This window comes from Lactuca sativa, chromosome 8 (genome assembly GCF_002870075.4).
Source record: "Lactuca sativa cultivar Salinas chromosome 8, Lsat_Salinas_v11, whole genome shotgun sequence".
Lineage (NCBI taxonomy): Eukaryota > Viridiplantae > Streptophyta > Magnoliopsida > Asterales > Asteraceae > Lactuca > Lactuca sativa.
The window spans coordinates 71,840,137-71,861,404 of NC_056630.2; the positions used below are offsets into that span (position 1 = coordinate 71,840,137).

Here is a 21,268-nt window from a genome sequence, read left to right on the forward strand (position 1 = left end):
ATATTCAAATGACATATATGATTGAGTTTTTTATAATTAATAAAATGTTTATTTGGGAGAATGTTAAAAAAGGTATCGTATCAGCTATTTTTGGTTTGTCAAACATAACAACCTGAAAAAACTCGAAAAATAAGCTAGCGGCCACTTGTAGCTTGTGAAAGAAACATTGTATAAAGCAGTGATGGAATCCTTAAAACCCAAAATAACTGATAATACTATATTCTATACACTTAAGTTCCTTTGGAACTTGCGAGTTTTAACACGTATACAAAAGATTAAACAATCACAGCTATAAAATATTTTTATCATCAAAGGAAAATCACCCGATTAATGCTTGATTTCGTGGGGCCCACTTCGTAAACTAAGTAATAACTAGACAAAAATCGTGTAATCAAATTGATTAAAACAAGAAGTCCGAGTCTGAAAGTTCAAGTACTTTGTGAACACCAATCGGGTTCACCCCTGGCTTAAATGCATTTCCTTCAATGTACCTACAACATATACCATACTATGTCAATACAAGTGCTTCTATCTTACTTATAAAAAAATTGCAAAAAATAGAAATATACTTTACTCTTTTTAACAATATTGGCAATATACTTTTTTTTACCCATAATATACATTTCTTTATCCATAATAACTACATACTTACACTCTTTCACTAATAATACCAATTTTGGTGTACTTATTTTCAATTTTGCCAAATATTTTTTTGAATATCAGACAGCACTCGTGCATAATCTTGAAATGAAGGAATGAAAAAAGAGTAAGCTTACAATTCTTTCAGATAAGGATGCTTGTAGAAGGCATCAGGAATCCTTCCACTAAATTGATTGTGATCCAGATACCTGAAATTTGGAAATTTATAGGAATTATTACACTTTTCAGATATAAGTTAAAGAGTAAGAAAAAGGAGTATATACTTACAAGTAGGTCAATTTTGGAATATGAGCAGGTCCAAATGGAACTATCCCAGACATTTTGTTGTAAGATAAATGCCTGAAAAAAAAAAAACAACACAATATACATTACAATTCGTTTTAAAAGATACTTTTAGTTTATGAAAAAAGGTATGAACATTCAATACTCACAGAATTTCCAGATTGGTCAAGTTTTCAAGCTGAGTTGGAATACCTCCAGTCAGATAGTTGTTATTTAGATATCTGAAAATCATAGTAGGAGTGTAAATATAAATAATATCTTCAAAATAGTAATTATGCATTATAAATATAAGTTAATGAGATTAAACATACAGATTGCGAAGAGCTGGAAAACATCCATCTATACGTATCAGTTCCCTAATAGTTCCAACCAAATGATTATCACCAACATCCCTACAAATCACAAACACAATCATCATCAGAATAATTCACATTTGTAAGATGAACAGATAAAGTGGTAATGAAAAAAGATGAACATTACAAATGGCGAAGATTTTGTAAAGAGCCCAATTCATGTGGAATACGCCCAATTAACCGATTTTGATGCAGATGAAGATGCTGCAATTCTGGAAGATTAGCTAGCTCCCTTGGTATTTCCCCTTTAAAGCTATTGAAACTTAAGTAGCTGTAGACATATAGGTAAAGAATCGAATCAGATGTTCATTTCATAAAGCATATATCCAAAAAAGGGTAAAGAAAAAGTAGAAAACACTCACAGGTGTGTTAATTTCTTTAGTTCACCTATTTCAGGAGGAATTACATCCTGCAGCTTATTCCACCTCAGATTACTACAAAGAAACAACACCCATCACCCAAATGAGTTCTAAGATCATGTATTTGGGAATATTTAATGTTTATTTCACTAGCTATATGCAGAAGAAGAAGCAGAAGCACCACAAATTAGTGATATAAGTATTTAGAGAAGAATAATACAGTATCTTAAGCCGCTTTAATCGCCCAATTTGAGGTGGGATTGGACCAGTCAACTTATTGTTGTGGAGATCCCTGAAAACAAATAGTAAGTAAGATAACAATACATATCCAAACAAAGTAAATTTGCATTATTGAACAATAAAGAAACAAAAAGAAGAGCAGTAAGTTATTAGGATAGAGATTTGTACAATCTAGTAAGATCCAGTAGATTGGTTACTGCAGTAGGAAAGGGTCCCACAATTGAAACTGCATATACTTCCCTGAAATGATTATATAATGTTAGAAAATATCAGATTGGTTCCACAAATTCAAGATTCAAGGACACATACATGATGAAGTAACACTTACAGTTCAGTAACCACTCTATAATCACCTTGTGTGGAGCATGTGACACCAGACCAAGCTGGTAAATCACCATCTCCACATGGATCATCTCCAACCCATGCATACACCACTCTCCATCCAAGAGATGCTTTAATTTCGTTAAGAGCTTTCACTGCAAGTGATGAAAGATTTTATTATTTCCCTCAAGAAAACAGATGAATTATGCATCGATTTTCATTACTTTCAGATCAGAATCTCATTAATAACACGTCGAAAAAGCAATTATCAGAGTTCCTTGAACCAAATGAAGGAAGTATAAAGACACCAGTACAACAGTTTCTAGAGGAATGTCAAGAGATAAAACCAACTTTCAGTTTATTGAAGTTATGGAGCTTAATTTCGTAGCTTAAAATCATGATTGGATCAAGATCAATTTAAACTTCGAATCACCAAGTAATCATCCAAAATTTTAAACAAACTATTCCGAATTTCCCTAAAATAGTGAGATCTAAGAGCAATCGAAGAAAGTCGGAATAAGCAACAAATTCACAGATACTCGTGCTAAATTCATAGATATTCGTGCATCTTCGGAATACAGAGCATAGACAATACCATATTTGATATATGACCATGTGTCCCGGAAAATGATAAACAGCTTACCGTCTCTTTTTAGGGTTTTGCAGTGCACAGAAACGCTGAGAAGGCAAAAAAGTAATATGATCGATGAAAATCCTGTAGATACTCCGAGACGCAACATTATTGATGTCGATTTAGAATCCTTTTTTGCTTTCGAAATTCAAATCAACATTCGTCTGTAAATTGTATGTCTGAGTGTATATAACTATACATCAAGTAGATAGGAATACAGATCAAAGACTGTGTTTCCGAGTAAGATCTAAGAGGGAGTGGGAGATTTTCAGGAATGAGACAACGCGTGAACTTGGCATGTTATCGTCGGCGGATCCTTAAACTCAATTTTCTCTCCTTTCCTTTATTTTAAACTAATCATTCTAATTTTAATAAACTATTTAACAAAAATAACTATTTTAATGGAGTATTTTTTTTTTTTTCAAATTGATGGTATGGAGAATGGACTATGGTTTTCTTTTCAAATAAATCTTTCAATTTATAAATTCGAATGTAATTTCAAAATGTTTAATCTCACTGCACAGTGTATATATTTCATATTTGTAATGTTTGTTAAACTTTTAGTAGAAAACAACATTTTTCTAAAAATTTGGACTTTTTTTTTTATCAAAATTCATATTTGTTCTAGAAAGTGTTTTCTTTGTTTTTTTTTTCTTTTTTTTTTCAGTCCGAAATACTCTATTCCAGACTTGATGATTGTTTTGCCAAAAAAAATTACTTATTTTGCCTTAAATATAAATTAGATTATGGTTAAATTACTCAACTTCCCTTTACTTTGTTGTTTCTTCCATTTTAGAATTTACGGTTTCAAAAATTCGTAAAAGTTAAAAAAATTCCTAAAATTTGCTTTCCTTTTAGGATCATTGTGTGATGTCAATGAACTACTCATACATTGTTTGTGTTTCTTATATATGACATCTTCATCAATGAAAACAAGTTATAGTTCAACTTGTGTAATATTTCAAACTTCAACCTATAATTTTTATTTTAAATTTAAAGAAAATCATATCAATTTCATTCTCACATAAGTAAACAACTATTTGTTTCAAACCATAATCAAACTAGAGTCATAATCATAATAAAATCAAGAGTGCAAAAATCGTTAAAATATATCTATGGATGCAATGCGATGCAATCAAGTTACACCATTCCCCTTGATGTCATAACAATTAACAACCTGAAATATTTTAAACTTAAACAGTAAATACAAAACTTAATGAGTTCCTTAAAATATTACATATTCATGTGAGTGTTATGATACCATTATAGTCTTACGTTCACTTACATTGCTACAATACCACTACACTCTTTCATGTTATAATCCAACATAGTCTTTCATGTAGTTGTTGTGGTACCATTATAGACGTACCAAGTTTTTTAAAACAACTAATATAATATTTTTATAATTATAGACATAATATTTATTATCTTTCATATTATTGGGAAAAATCTCCAATAAAGTAATATTTTTTTGTTTTGATTTTTTTGTGACATCATGTTTTTATAAGTACTCGTTGTCATATATTTGTGGTTATTGTATATCGCGTATTGTCATATATGTCTTTCGTTTAATTTAATTGTCAAATTTTCTATATTATAAATATTTTATTTTAATTAAATGTTTTTGTGGTGTAATATTTTATTTTAAAAATTGATATTTGTGTTAAAAAGGATAAATTAGATAATAATGTTTTATAATACTTTCCTTATAGATAAAATGGTTATATATTAGTTAATCAAAAAAAATAGTTAACGATTGGTGAAGATTTAGGTTAATAAGTTTTTATTTGATAATTATACAAGATGTGACAGAAGAAAAATAATGTACGAGAGCGATGCCCTCCCGATAAATGTTCTACCAATGAAAATTAAAAACAAAAAGAAGCAAAATTGAAAATTAAACAAGTTAATTAAAAAAAAGGCTCGAATAAATAGTTCGTATCATAATCTCACAAGTCACAATCATTTTGGCGATTTGATATAATTTGGTCAAACTCTCTTTGGTCACATTGTAATGACCAAATTTGTTGCCTGAAAAAATTTAGAGAAAAAAAAAAAAAAAAAAACTATTTCACTTCCAAAGATTTTATATCCATGATAAAACTAAATTTTTTAAAAGTATATACAAACATACCCGTGTTACTCTGCATCTTACTGTTTCGAACTTTTATATTTGAAGTCAGTGAGTGAGTACATTTCTGATTTGAAAGGATCATGGATTTCATGACCTCTCAATAAATTCATACCCCATATATTAATTGGCATAAAATTAACCAAGTGTTTCAATGGCAAAACAGAAAATTCATCTAAAAAAAACTTCATTCAACCCGTCATTCATTCATTGGCATAGTAACTATTTACATGAACATGTTTAACATAGATTTGGCAAATAACCATACAAAAAGACAATTTTACCCTCAGCATTACCATCTTCCTCATGGAACCTTCAAACTTTAATGCAAGTCATGGGCTTCTCTTGATACCAAGTACTTCCAGTTCTTCCTACAAAAACAAAGGTACAACTAATATAGCTAATAGTACTACTACGAAGTAAATCTTGACTATTTCCATGCTTGTTTTTGCTTCTTCTAGTTAGGTCAAAATGTCATAGCCACACGCTCCTTCATGTTTGCATCTCCTTTAACAGACTACCAATTCGAAAACATGGACTGGAATAGTAATAGATGCCGGAAAGAACGAATATGGGTGGCCGGGAAAACAAAGTAACTGTGATATTGCTTTTGATCATGGGGTTCAAGAAATTATGAAGAATTGATGGAGAGAATCTTGAATTAGAGAGTGGAAAGAAATGGGTTTTGTCAATTATGGAGTGGGTTGGGTCCAGAAGGGACTAATCTTTTTGAAACGCCGTATCTTGGATCGATTTCTTCATTGATTGGCGGTGGCGGCGGTGGTGGTGGTGGCGGTTGTACTTGTGGATGCCGGTGTAGCAGTGGAGGGAGAGGCGGAGGGCATCGAGAGTTACAGAGAGGCTTGGGGTGTTCTTTTCTGGAGATGGTGATGCAAGAATTGTGATAATGGAGTTGGTGGCGGCGGTTGGGCTGATATGTGATGGCGGAGGCTTCCGGCAAGGTGGTGGATGAAGTAATGGTGATGATGAAGATACAGATCAGTAACAGATGGAAAAGGGATTGAGATGAAGAGAGAGAAGTCTTCATTTCGTGTTTGAGTGAGAGATTGGGTGGTTGATGTATTTGTTACGGTGGTGGTGGTGGTGGCGGCGTTGGCTGCGGCAGCGATGGCGGAAGACGAGAGATGTGATGTGATGATATAAAGGAGTCGCGCACATACAGGCGTTGTATCTTTTCCTTTCTCTAGTTATTTTGACAAAATCATGGAAAATTTACAATATACTCCCATATAGTTCAGAACTTTTTGCATTTAAGCCCCCTTAAATATTTTCAACAAACCAAGCTTAATAATTTCATTTTGGGTTGGAGTGGTTCCATGGTTGTGGAAATATTTATGTAATTTACTGATATACAATTTTTGTCACAGTAGTAAATCTCCGGTGATGGATTTAGGAATATTCTTCGGGCAGGGCATTAAAATGATCAGCTACATATTTAACGGTTTGAATTATGTAAAAATAATCAAAATAATAAATTCAAGTTAATATGGCATACTTCTTCATTCCAATGTAAGACGATGAATATATATAACTAGTTAGAGAATATTATAATTCAATACATATCGATTGAAGGCAAACGGGCAACAAGCTGCGCCGCTAGCCCTTTCTGGATAGTAAAACCAATTCTTTTGAAAACAACATTTGTGGATCTAAGAGATATAACATTAGAATGCATGACCCGTTGGACTCTATTAAGGAGCTTCACCGCCTCTTGTGCGAGAAAACCAAATGTATCGAATGCAAAAGGAACAAACACATGTTGATTTTCGCTACATACATTCCCATGCTTTACCACTTTGCACGCAGCGACTTTCAAAGCGGCATGCCCAGCTATGAAACCCCCGCTCCCCAAACCAATGAGAGGAGAGACCCCAGTAAGATCCACGCACACATGTTTCCCTCCTATCCATCCAAAGACCAAAATGTCAGCCGGTCTAAGTGTGGACCTGCAATCCTACGGGTCCGTCAAAAAGTTCAGTGGCGTTTCTTTCTTCATAGAAATACCAGCACGCTGACAAGCATCAAAGAGAACATCCCGAACCACATCATGTCTATACTTGAAACTAGGGAGCTCTCTACAATGAACCACGTGTTCCCCAAAGGTATCCAAACATGCCTTGCGACAAACTGGGCATATCTCGTCAATTGGGAATATGGGAATCATGAGGAGATAACAAAGGATAGTTCGGTAATCCACAAGAGACATATGCTGGCCAAGACCATCAATAGGGATAGTTACCAGAAAATCCTGAGCATGAGGCGCCCGCAGACACTCAAAGACTGCTTTCTGTCTGACATTCATGTCGAAGTCGACTTCCATATCTTGGACGATTTTGCTAAAAAGGGCACACGCCAAAGCTTTTTGGGATTTAGGGGGGGGTGTCCTTATTAGTGAAACCGCTACAGTCAAATCCCAGAATCGTATCGCGAAGACGAGTCATAACACATAGGTAATCCGAGTCCATACCACATATGCCACTGTCATTCCAATTAAAACAAAAATAAAAAAAAAATCCACAAGGTGTTTATAAGAATAAAGAAAAACGTATGGTTGCATGCTATAATCGTTTTTGATTAACCGAAAAAGATAAGATTACCATAAAATTCAATTTTTTTTATATAACGGCATAACCACATCAGTTATCACATAAATATCCTAAGTTCAAACAATTCAACAAGTTTAATATATTTAACAAATATTGGCCCTGCCTGTCCTCGAGCACCGCTTGGTATACATATCTGTCAGTCATTGGATCCCCATCGGCATTGGGTCCCGCCCGGTATACATATAAACATATAAGCATATAAACACATACACATGAAATAATCACAAAGATAAATAGCCTACAGAATGGTCATCGGGCCCCCGTCTAGCATTAGGCCCCACCCAGTAAACATGAAAACACATAACATATGCAATGATCTCAAAGATAGATAGCATACAAAATGGTCATCGGGCCCCCGTCCAACATCAGTCCCCGTTTGGCATTGGGTTCCGCCCAATAAACATGCAAACACATAACACATGCGAGAGTCATGCAGACATCTAGAATCCTAACATAATAAACCATGAGCCGACATTGGTGCCTTCGACACGCTAGACACAATAAGGAAACTCACCTCAAGCTGCTGAATCTTTTAATAAATCCACAGTCTGCTGATCCGGAAATCCCTACGTGCTAGCACCATCAAATAATTTCCCAATTAATGAATTAATAATTAAATCTCGATCCAAAACAAGAATCAAATCCACTTAATCCATAACCAAGGTAAAAGACCATTTTACCCCTTCCTTACTTGGGCCAAAACCTGGGCCCAACAAAATTGCTCCAAAAAGCCCAATTTCCTAAATGACAACCCAAGGACCAATATGGACCAACCTCCTAATTAGGCCCAAGAACTATCACGGGACCAATACCAAGAAGGCCCACAATCAAACCACGACCCAAAGTCAGAAGTTCAATGGCCCAATAAGGCCCAAACCTTAAAAGGCCCAAAATGACATGCTGGAGACTATGTCCATGTACCAAAATGGTATGCCCCGCATACTCACCCTCGAAGCGTAAAGTACAATCTGCTAAAGCACATCACCCTCATTACGCTAAGCGTACTCCTGTACGCCCATCGTACTCTTCAGAAGGCCAAAATCCCATAAAAGCTCTTAATAGTTAAGACAAAGACTTCCAAACTTAGATATGACCCTAGGGAGATGTCTTGACACATAAAGTTGGCAACTTTACTCATTTGCATGGCTTAATGGGATCAAAACCTCAATAAAATCCATAATAAACATCTAAACTCATGCATAGTCCAAAATAACTTATCTAGATGACATTTTTATGAACAAGGGACCTCCCAAATGCCAAGATCCATCATTCAAAGCTCTTAGAGTAGCTCATACTCACAAGGATGACTATAAGGACCAAAAAGAACCCAAATTATTCCTTAAACTAGATCTAACACCTAGATTCATAAAGATAGAAACTTTATACATCCAAAAGATAGATCAAGATGCACAAAGCATGGATCCAAAAGCTTCAAGTAATCCTACACCTCTCCAAGAAGCTCATTCTTCTTCAAAGTTCACAAAAATGCATGAAAACACTCCAAAAGCTCAAGAACCACACCAATGAAGGTTAAGGTTTCAATTCTAGGGTTTAAAGGGATGGAGGCCAAAGATAATAGGGTTTGGTGTTGAGTTAAGGAGCTTAAATAGGGTCTAAGACCCTAAATTAGGGTTTGGGTCTGACTGGAGTACGTCATACGTAACTATGGTACCCCCAACGTACTCCAAGGAGCACCCGCAACTCCCTTTCCTAGTACGCCCTACGTACCTCCCAAGTATGCCCCACGTTTTAGGCTGGCCCATAATCCTTCAAACTTCCGAATGCCATATCTCCTTTGTTCTAAGTCCAATTTCGACGATCCTTATATCCATGGAAAGGTAATGAGAATCTCTATACTTCTATCAACTCATTTTGGCCTTAAAAATTCCCGAACTAAAATCCAATATTCATAAAAGCCCGAACTGCCACCTTACGGTTATACCATTGGGCTCCAAATCACAAACCGAACTCCCTAATCGTCTATCTTACATTTCCCACACTCAAAGGGTATAAATCTCTCTCTCCCAAAGGCCCTAAGCCTTATGATAACCTATCTCCGGGTCACAACCCCGAATTATGAAACTATTCGATATAGGGTGTTACACTTTGCTCATTACTTTTTTTACAGAATCGATGGATGTTCATAGTGGAAATCGGAATCATTTATTAATTTTTGATCTTTGATGTTTATATGTTTTTACTTATATATATATATATATATATATATATATATATATATATATATATATATATATATATATATATCCAATGCAATTTGTTAATCTTGCAAGATAATGAAGATGAGAATCCCGGAAGGATCTGGGTAATGGCAATGATCCCAATTTGGTGAACGAGGTTGTGAAGAAAAAAAGAAAATGTAAAATATGATTTGGAATTGGTCATGATAAGATGAATTGTCCTTTTAGCTTCAAGAAAGCATAGAAGTACAAGAAATTCATCAAGTTATACGTTTTTAGATGTTGTTAATGTAACAGCCCGGAACCTCAGGTATTATTAAAATTATGTTTTTGGGGTGATTTAAGAGGGGACTCGGCGAGTTGGAGCCTAGACTCGCCGAGTAGGATCGCGGACTTGGTCGCGGGTCCGCGACTGGACTCGACGAGTCAGATATGGACTCGGCGAGTCGACGCTGTTCAACAGAAACCCTAACCGTTCAGTTTGGATCGTATTTAACGCCTCTTAGGCCGTCATTTTCAGTCTTTTGGTCAATTGAGAGAAACCCTAATCGCTGTGGACGCCTAGAGCAAGGGAGAAAGCTTTGGAACTTGGAAGAATTGGTTAGGCAAGAAGAAGAGGGATTTGGCTAAAGGAATATCAAGGAGGATTGAGTTCTGAGAGTTGGGGGACACAGAGAGTGCGTTTCCAGGTAATAATTCGGACCAAATCTGTTACTTTGATGTATTTATGAAATTAGGGTTTATAGAACCCATTTAGTGATTTGATGAAGAAATGCCTTGTTACCCCACGATTATAGTCTTGTATTAGGACCTTTAGAGGTCCAGAAGGTCCCATGCATGTGTACTTCGGGACGAGACCTATCTCAGGAAGCAGTTACTCGTCTGCATGGCATGGACTCGCCGAGTTGTTCTTCAGACTCGGCGAGTAGCTTGAAGATGTGCTGGGACTCGCCGAGTTGTTCATCAGACTCGGCGAGTGGAGTCGGGGTGGCCCCGCGATTCTTCCACGAGGACCTCGTCGAGTCAAGAGGTATACTCGACGAGTAGAAAGGGAATATTCAGGAATCTGTGAGGACGACTAGACTCGCCGAGTCGCCATGGTACTCGCCGAGTCCAGTCGGGTTGACCGTTGACCGTTGACCAGAGTTGACCTAAGTCTGACTTCTTAGGGATAGTCACACTCAGATGATATGAGTGTTAATGAGTTGTGTAATGTTATAGGAGGGTTGTAGCTCGTTGGTTCGTGCGCGAGTGATTTCAGGAGTTGCTAGCTTCAGCACTTACGAGGTGAGTCTTCTCACTATACTGTACCCGGAAGGGTTTGCCTGTGTGACCGGAAGGTCGAGTATGTTATATGGATATGTATGCTATAAGTGGTAAGTTAAGAGTCATATGGATATGTATGCTATAAGTGGTAAGTTAAGTGTTATATGAATATGTATGCTATAAGTGGTGAGTTAAGTGTTATATGGATATGTATGCTATATGTGGTAAGTTAAGTGTTATATGTGCTATGTTTGATATGTGGGCCGGAAGGCAATATGTTATGGGCCGGAAGGCGATTATGCTATGGGCCGGAAGGCGTTGTAATGAGGACCAGAAGGTCAGGGCCTGGAAAGGCGTATGTGTGTAAGTGTATATTGGGGAACTCACTAAGCATTTATGCTTACAGTTGTTGTGTATGTATGTATTTCAGGTACTAGCGAGGACCGTGGGAAGGCGCCGGCATGATCGATACACACTGAAGATTGTTTTAGGATCTTGGGAGTTTGAATAATTGTATTGACCGAATAATTAAACTATTTATGCCTTGTTTTAATGGAAAATATTATGTTTTAAAAATGAAAAATTTGTTTGAAAAATTTGAGTTGTTACAATTGGTATCAGAGCCTTGGTTTGAGGGATTCGGGTGCACCTTCGGGGGTAACTGAACTCAGACCGAGGATTTGAGGAAACTTTTCAAATAAAGGCATAAACTTTTGTAAATGGTTTTGTGGTAAGCAAGAAAGAAGCAGTGTGTACGATCAGTCAGCGCCCGAACGGTAAAAGATCCCCAAAATACCTTACAATATTATATGATATGAATTGTTATGCATGCTAGAAGACTAGGTATTCATGATAGGACTAGAGTGGCCTGATTTGTGATGCCTTAGTCTAGGGAAGTTGCCTATATGTGATGCTTTGCTAGTATGCGGGTAGATAGAGCGTATCAGAAGTAGAGTACTCACTATCTGGAGTTTGGGGAGGAGGACTTGGGATGAACATTGATGCGGTGTGGTCGGTAGTATTGGGCCCGTACTACCGAGGACACCGGGTCAGTGGGAGGCCCAAGTAAGAATCCCTGGATATCTGGGACTGAGTAGGGTTGCGTATCGAGTACGATTATACTCGGTAGAATCTCTGATAGTTTTATGTTGTATTTCAGAGATATCATGGTTAGACCGCGGCACGGAGCGAGTACGAGCGGTGTGAGTGACGAGGCTATTCGTCAGATGATTCAGGAGGAGGTGGCGGCGGCGATCCGGGCTGAGATCCCGGAGATGTTTGGGTCTATCAAGACCACCCTTATGGAGACGTTCGACGAGCGGTACGCCGCATTGACTGAGGCTGCAACCGCTGCAGCTACCGCAGCTGTGGCCGCTGCTAGGCCACAGGGGGGTGATTCATTGCTGTTCCGAGAGTTCAGCAACACGAAGCCACCAGAGTTTGATGGGACGCAGGATCCGATTGCTGCGATGAGGTGGATCGCAGATATAGAGGGGTGCTTCTACACTTGTTCATGCCCGGAGCACCTGAGGGTACGGTTCGCTTTGAACCAGCTCCGTCTGGGAGCCAAGGACTGGTGGAAGTTCGTGACGGCGAACTTCACTTTAGCAGAGACTGCGGCGGTGACATGGGAGGGGTTCACTACCATGTTCAGGGATGAGTATGTTCCCCCGGTGGAGCGGGAACGATTGGTTCAGGAGTTCTTAGCCCTCAAGCAGGGTACTGATTCGGTGGCGGCGATCACGCGGAAGTTCCACGAGAGGGCGATGTTTTGCCCCGAGCTAGTGGCCACAGAGCAGGCTCGGATGAGCCGGTACTTGGGTGTTCTGAGGAGGGAGATCCGGGAGTTTGTGTCAAACTCCACTTACCATACTTTTACTGAGCTTCAGGCGAATGCCAGGAAGCGTGAGATCGAGTTAGAGACTCATGCCAGGGAGGAGGCCGAGTCTCAGCAGGCAGACCGGCGACCGGCTCAGTCTCAGCCGGCAGCCAAGCGGATCAAGTCCGCCGATTCGAGGACGGGAGGATCGAAGAACCGCACTTGCGTAAAGTGCGGTAAGGGTCACGATGGGGCGTGTCGAGCCGGTGCTTGCTACAAGTGTGGCAAGGAGGGACACATTGCTAGGGAGTGTCCCAAGGGATTTATGGTTTGCTTTCATTGCAACCAGACCGGCCATCGGAAGGCCGAGTGCCCTCAGCTTCGTCAGGGATCTGCACCTGTTTCCAGGACTACTGAGACTCGACCGGTGAAGGTCGAGGCCCCGAGGGCTCGTGGGAGAGCCTTTCAGCTGACTGCGGAGGAGGTCCGCGCTGCGCCCGATGTTGTGGCAGGTATGTTGTAATTCATGTATTTATTTAATGTCGATATGTTATGCTTATATTATTATGCGCGTAGGTACTTTCCTTGTGAACTCTGTGCCTGCCTTAGTGTTATTTGACTCGGGTGCGAGTAGGTCCTTTGTGTCCTTGGCCTTTAGTCAGCATATTGGCGTTAGGCGTGAGTCGTTGAGTCGACCTTTGAGAGTCTCTATAGCTGACGAGAAGGTGATTTGTGCTACGGAGGTTCTTCAGGGATGTGTACTAGAGATTTTCGGGATTGGGTTCCCAATTGATCTGATTCCTATCGCGATGGGGGATGTCTGTGTCATCGTGGGCATGGACTGGCTGAGCCGGTTCGGCGCTGTCATTGACTGTGAGCGTCAGTTAGTGACTATACGAGACCCTAGAGGGGGAGTTCTTTCAGTGTACGACGAGGGTACCCGTTCGGGATCAGCTTTTTGTTCGGCCGCTAGGGCGAGGCAGTGCCTACGGCAGGGCTGTAAAGGTTTTGTGGCGTATGTGATGGATACGCGGAAGGTTTCCGAGAAACCGAAGTCAGTTGAGGAAGTTCCGGTGGTGCGCGAATTTTCAGATGTCTTTCCCGAGGAGTTGCCGGGAGTACCGCCGGTGAGGCAAGTAGAGTTTAGTATTGATCTGGTTCCGGGGGCAGCGCCTATTGCTAAAGTGCCCTATCGTCTTGCACCTCCAGAGATGCAAGAGTTGTCTTCGCAACTCCAGGAGTTGCTGGGAAAGGGATTCATTCGGCCGAGCAGCTCGCCATGGGGAGCACCTATTTTGTTCGTCAAGAAGAAGGATGGTTCACACCGGATGTGCATTGATTACTGGGAGTTGAACAAGCTAACGGTCAAGAACCGTTACCCGTTGCCGAGGATCGATGATTTATTCGATCAGTTGCAGGGAGCATCTTGGTTTTCCAAGATCGATCTGAGGTCGGGTTACCATCAAGTGAGAGTACGGGATGAAGATGTTCAGAAGACAGCGTTTAGGACGCGATATGGGCATTATGAGTTTGTGGTGATGCCTTTTGGACTCACCAATGCCCCGGCTGTGTTCATGGATCTCATGAACAGGGTATGCAGACCGATGTTGGATCGGTCGGTGATCGTATTTATCGACGACATTCTGGTGTATTCGAGATCGAGAGAGCAGCATGAGGAGCATTTGAGGGAGGTCCTTGAGGTATTGAGGTCGGAGAAACTTTATGCAAAGTTCTCCAAATGTGAATTCTGGTTGCGGGAGGTCCAGTTTCTAGGACATGTGGTTAATCAGAAAGGGATATTGGTCGACCCGGCCAAGGTTGAGGCGGTGATGAGTTGGGAGGTGCCGAAGTCACCCTCTGAGATCAGAAGTTTCCTTGGGTTGGCAGGGTATTATCGGAGATTTATCAAGGATTTCTCCAAGATCGCAGTGCCACTCACCAGATTGACCCGGAAGGGTGTTATGTTCTCATGGGGGCCCGAGCAGCAGACCTCCTTTGAGACACTTCGCCAGAGCTTGTGCGAAGCCCCGGTATTAGCTCTCCCAGAAGGGATGGAAGATTTCGTGGTATATTGCGACGCATCGATTTCGGGATTGGGTGCAGTGTTGATGCAGAGGGGTCATGTGATAGCTTATGCATCGAGGCAGCTGAAGCCTCATGAGGCGAGATACCCCACGCATGATTTAGAACTGGGGGCAGTAGTGTTCGCTCTCAAGATTTGGCGCCACTACTTGTATGGGGTTCGATGTACGATATACACGGACCATAAGAGTTTGAAGTATTTGATGGATCAACCCAACCTAAATATGCGTCAGAGGAGGTGGTTGGATGTGGTCAAGGATTATGATTGTGAGATCCTGTACCACCCAGGCAAGGCTAATGTGGTAGCCGATGCATTGAGCCGCAGGGCGGAGAGCACTCCATTGCGAGATGTGTGCTTGAGACTGACCGTGATGACTCCTGTATTGGACGATATTCGTAGGGCACAGGCTGAGGCTGTGCGACCAGAAATGCAGAAGAAAGAGCGGGTTGTGGGGTTAATCTCAGAGTTTGTCAAGGATGGTCGAGGCCTTATGACGTTTCGGGGTCGGATTTGGGTGCCGTTCGTGGGCGGTACGCGTGTTACGTTGATGGAAGAGGCTCATAAATCGAAATTCTCGATCCATCCCGGTGCTACAAAGATGTATTTGGATCTAAGGAAGGAATATTGGTGGCCCTGTATGAAGAGGGACGTGGCATGGTTCGTTGAGAGGTGCTTGACCTGCCGTAGGGTTAAGGCGGAGCACCAGAGACCGCATGGCAAGTTACAGCCATTGGAGATCCCCGAGTGGAAGTGGGAACAGATTACTATGGACTTTATCACCAAATTGCCGAGGACTGCTAGGGGAGTTGACGCAATTTGGGTGATCGTGGATAGGTTGACAAAGAGTGCACACTTCCTTGCCATCAGTGAGAGTTCTTCGGCGGAGAAATTGGCGGAGATATACGTTAGAGAGGTGGTGTCTCGGCACGGGGTGCCGATCTCGATTGTGTCAGACCGTGATGTGCGCTTTACTTCCAGATTCTGGAAGAAATTCCATGAGGAATTGGGTACTAAATTGCATTTTAGTACCGCATACCATCCCCAGACAGACGGTCAGAGCGAGCGGACAATTCAGACGCTGGAAGACATGCTCCGAGCGTGTGTGTTAGACTTCGGGGGTAGTTGGGATGCGTATTTACCATTGGCGGAGTTTTCCTACAACAACAGCCATCATTCGAGCATTGGTATGCCGCCTTTCGAGCTGTTGTATGGTAGGAGGTGTCGGACTCCCATCTGCTGGGGGGAGGTGGGACAGAGAGTGATGGGCAGCACGGAGATCATACTCCAGACGGCAGAGCAGATTCAACAAGTGAGGCAAAGATTATTGACTGCCCAGAGCCGACAGAAGAGTTACGCAGACAGGCGCCGATCTGAGCTTGAATTTCAAGTCGGCGACTTCGTTCTCCTGAAGGTCTCTCCTTGGAAAGGAGTGATTCGATTCAGGAAGAGGGGCAAGTTGGGGCCCCGGTATATTGGGCCATTTCGTGTGGTTGCAAGAGTAGGCCGGGTAGCCTATCGGTTGGAGTTGCCAGCGGAGTTGGGTCAGATCCATGACACTTTTCATGTATCGCAGTTAAGGAAGTGCATAGCCGATGAGTCGGCATTGGTTCCATTGGAGGATATTCAGGTGGATGCGAGCCTGAATTACGCGGAGAGACCAGTGGCTATCAGGGATCGGAAGATCAAGGTTCTGAGGAACAAGGAAGTACCTCTGGTGTTGGTTCAATGGCAACACCGTAAGGGATCAGAAATGACTTGGGAACCGGAGCGCGAAATGCGGGAGCAGCATCCGGAACTATTTGCAGAATGAGACTTCGAGGGCGAAGTCTAATCCAAGTGGGGGAGAATTGTAACAGCCCGGAACCTCAGGTATTATTAAAATTATGTTTTTGGGGTGATTTAAGAGGGGACTCGGCGAGTTGGAGCCTAGACTCGCCGAGTAGGATCGCGGACTTGGTCGCGGGTCCGCGACTGGACTCGACGAGTCAGATATGGACTCGGCGAGTCGACGCTGTTCAGCAGAAACCCTAACCGTTCAGTTTGGATCGTATTTAACGCCTCTTAGGCCGTCATTTTCAGTCTTTTGGTCAATTGAGAGAAACCCTAATCGCTGTGGACGCCTAGAGCAAGGGAGAAAGCTTTGGAACTTGGAAGAATTGGTTAGGCAAGAAGAAGAGGGATTTGGCTAAAGGAATATCAAGGAGGATTGAGTTCTGAGAGTTGGGGGACACAGAGAGTGCGTTTCCAGGTAATAATTCGGACCAAATCTGTTACTTTGATGTATTTATGAAATTAGGGTTTATAGAACCCATTTAGTGATTTGATGAAGAAATGCCTTGTTACCCCACGATTATAGTCTTGTATTAGGACCTTTAGAGGTCCAGAAGGTCCCATGCATGTGTACTTCGGGACGAGACCTATCTCAGGAAGCAGTTACTCGTCTGCATGGCATGGACTCGCCGAGTTGTTCTTCAGACTCGGCGAGTAGCTTGAAGATGTGCTGGGACTCGCCGAGTTGTTCATCAGACTCGGCGAGTGGAGTCGGGGTGGCCCCGCGATTCTTCCACGAGGACCTCGTCGAGTCAAGAGGTATACTCGACGAGTAGAAAGGGAATATTCAGGAATCTGTGAGGACGACTAGACTCGCCGAGTCGCCATGGTACTCGCCGAGTCCAGTCGGGTTGACCGTTGACCGTTGACCAGAGTTGACCTAAGTCTGACTTCTTAGGGATAGTCACACTCAGATGATATGAGTGTTAATGAGTTGTGTAATGTTATAGGAGGGTTGTAGCTCGTTGGTTCGTGCGCGAGTGATTTCAGGAGTTGCTAGCTTCAGCACTTACGAGGTGAGTCTTCTCACTATACTGTACCCGGAAGGGTTTGCCTGTGTGACCGGAAGGTCGAGTATGTTATATGGATATGTATGCTATAAGTGGTAAGTTAAGAGTCATATGGATATGTATGCTATAAGTGGTAAGTTAAGTGTTATATGAATATGTATGCTATAAGTGGTGAGTTAAGTGTTATATGGATATGTATGCTATATGTGGTAAGTTAAGTGTTATATGTGCTATGTTTGATATGTGGGCCGGAAGGCAATATGTTATGGGCCGGAAGGCGATTATGCTATGGGCCGGAAGGCGTTGTAATGAGGACCAGAAGGTCAGGGCCTGGAAAGGCGTATGTGTGTAAGTGTATATTGGGGAACTCACTAAGCATTTATGCTTACAGTTGTTGTGTATGTATGTATTTCAGGTACTAGCGAGGACCGTGGGAAGGCGCCGGCATGATCGATACACACTGAAGATTGTTTTAGGATCTTGGGAGTTTGAATAATTGTATTGACCGAATAATTAAACTATTTATGCCTTGTTTTAATGGAAAATATTATGTTTTAAAAATGAAAAATTTGTTTGAAAAATTTGAGTTGTTACAATTGGTATCAGAGCCTTGGTTTGAGGGATTCGGGTGCACCTTCGGGGGTAACTGAACTCAGACCGAGGATTTGAGGAAACTTTTCAAATAAAGGCATAAACTTTTGTAAATGGTTTTGTGGTAAGCAAGAAAGAAGCAGTGTGTACGATCAGTCAGCGCCCGAACGGTAAAAGATCCCCAAAATACCTTACAATATTATATGATATGAATTGTTATGCATGCTAGAAGACTAGGTATTCATGATAGGACTAGAGTGGCCTGATTTGTGATGCCTTAGTCTAGGGAAGTTGCCTATATGTGATGCTTTGCTAGTATGCGGGTAGATAGAGCGTATCAGAAGTAGAGTACTCACTATCTGGAGTTTGGGGAGGAGGACTTGGGATGAACATTGATGCGGTGTGGTCGGTAGTATTGGGCCCGTACTACCGAGGACACCGGGTCAGTGGGAGGCCCAAGTAAGAATCCCTGGATATCTGGGACTGAGTAGGGTTGCGTATCGAGTACGATTATACTCGGTAGAATCTCTGATAGTTTTATGTTGTATTTCAGAGATATCATGGTTAGACCGCGGCACGGAGCGAGTACGAGCGGTGTGAGTGACGAGGCTATTCGTCAGATGATTCAGGAGGAGGTGGCGGCGGCGATCCGGGCTGAGATCCCGGAGATGTTTGGGTCTATCAAGACCACCCTTATGGAGACGTTCGACGAGCGGTACGCCGCATTGACTGAGGCTGCAACCGCTGCAGCTACCGCAGCTGTGGCCGCTGCTAGGCCACAGGGGGGTGATTCATTGCTGTTCCGAGAGTTCAGCAACACGAAGCCACCAGAGTTTGATGGGACGCAGGATCCGATTGCTGCGATGAGGTGGATCGCAGATATAGAGGGGTGCTTCTACACTTGTTCATGCCCGGAGCACCTGAGGGTACGGTTCGCTTTGAACCAGCTCCGTCTGGGAGCCAAGGACTGGTGGAAGTTCGTGACGGCGAACTTCACTTTAGCAGAGACTGCGGCGGTGACATGGGAGGGGTTCACTACCATGTTCAGGGATGAGTATGTTCCCCCGGTGGAGCGGGAACGATTGGTTCAGGAGTTCTTAGCCCTCAAGCAGGGTACTGATTCGGTGGCGGCGATCACGCGGAAGTTCCACGAGAGGGCGATGTTTTGCCCCGAGCTAGTGGCCACAGAGCAGGCTCGGATGAGCCGGTACTTGGGTGTTCTGAGGAGGGAGATCCGGGAGTTTGTGTCAAACTCCACTTACCATACTTTTACTGAGCTTCAGGCGAATGCCAGGAAGCGTGAGATCGAGTTAGAGACTCATGCCAGGGAGGAGGCCGAGTCTCAGCAGGCAGACCGGCGACCGGCTCAGTCTCAGCCGGCAGCCAAGCGGATCAAGTCCGCCGATTCGAGGACGGGAGGATCGAAGAACCGCACTTGCGTAAAGTGCGGTAAGGGTCACGATGGGGCGTGTCGAGCCGGTGCTTGCTACAAGTGTGGCAAGGAGGGACACATTGCTAGGGAGTGTCCCAAGGGATTTATGGTTTGCTTTCATTGCAACCAGACCGGCCATCGGAAGGCCGAGTGCCCTCAGCTTCGTCAGGGATCTGCACCTGTTTCCAGGACTACTGAGACTCGACCGGTGAAGGTCGAGGCCCCGAGGGCTCGTGGGAGAGCCTTTCAGCTGACTGCGGAGGAGGTCCGCGCTGCGCCCGATGTTGTGGCAGGTATGTTGTAATTCATGTATTTATTTAATGTCGATATGTTATGCTTATATTATTATGCGCGTAGGTACTTTCCTTGTGAACTCTGTGCCTGCCTTAGTGTTATTTGACTCGGGTGCGAGTAGGTCCTTTGTGTCCTTGGCCTTTAGTCAGCATATTGGCGTTAGGCGTGAGTCGTTGAGTCGACCTTTGAGAGTCTCTATAGCTGACGAGAAGGTGATTTGTGCTACGGAGGTTCTTCAGGGATGTGTACTAGAGATTTTCGGGATTGGGTTCCCAATTGATCTGATTCCTATCGCGATGGGGGATGTCTGTGTCATCGTGGGCATGGACTGGCTGAGCCGGTTCGGCGCTGTCATTGACTGTGAGCGTCAGTTAGTGACTATACGAGACCCTAGAGGGGGAGTTCTTTCAGTGTACGACGAGGGTACCCGTTCGGGATCAGCTTTTTGTTCGGCCGCTAGGGCGAGGCAGTGCCTACGGCAGGGCTGTAAAGGTTTTGTGGCGTATGTGATGGATACGCGGAAGGTTTCCGAGAAACCGAAGTCAGTTGAGGAAGTTCCGGTGGTGCGCGAATTTTCAGATGTCTTTCCCGAGGAGTTGCCGGGAGTACCGCCGGTGAGGCAAGTAGAGTTTAGTATTGATCTGGTTCCGGGGGCAGCGCCTATTGCTAAAGTGCCCTATCGTCTTGCACCTCCAGAGATGCAAGAGTTGTCTTCGCAACTCCAGGAGTTGCTGGGAAAGGGATTCATTCGGCCGAGCAGCTCGCCATGGGGAGCACCTATTTTGTTCGTCAAGAAGAAGGATGGTTCACACCGGATGTGCATTGATTACTGGGAGTTGAACAAGCTAACGGTCAAGAACCGTTACCCGTTGCCGAGGATCGATGATTTATTCGATCAGTTGCAGGGAGCATCTTGGTTTTCCAAGATCGATCTGAGGTCGGGTTACCATCAAGTGAGAGTACGGGATGAAGATGTTCAGAAGACAGCGTTTAGGACGCGATATGGGCATTATGAGTTTGTGGTGATGCCTTTTGGACTCACCAATGCCCCGGCTGTGTTCATGGATCTCATGAACAGGGTATGCAGACCGATGTTGGATCGGTCGGTGATCGTATTTATCGACGACATTCTGGTGTATTC

At 42.7% G+C, this 21,268-nt stretch overlaps 1 protein-coding gene across 1 annotated transcript; it reads right to left on the reverse strand.

The window, feature by feature from the left end:
- Positions 1-184: 184 nt before the first annotated feature.
- Positions 185-3,178, reverse strand: LOC111913092 (LRR receptor-like serine/threonine-protein kinase GSO1). The gene is made up of 11 exons (XM_023908821.3): positions 2,859-3,178; positions 2,223-2,370; positions 2,063-2,134; positions 1,875-1,946; positions 1,658-1,729; positions 1,423-1,566; positions 1,254-1,334; positions 1,092-1,163; positions 928-999; positions 777-848; positions 185-491 (listed from the first exon to the last, which is right to left on the reverse strand). The coding sequence occupies exons 1-11, from the start codon at positions 2,953-2,955 to the stop codon at positions 401-403; spliced, it is 993 nt and encodes a 330-aa protein (XP_023764589.1). The 5' UTR covers positions 2,956-3,178; the 3' UTR covers positions 185-400.
- Positions 3,179-21,268: the final 18,090 nt, after the last annotated feature.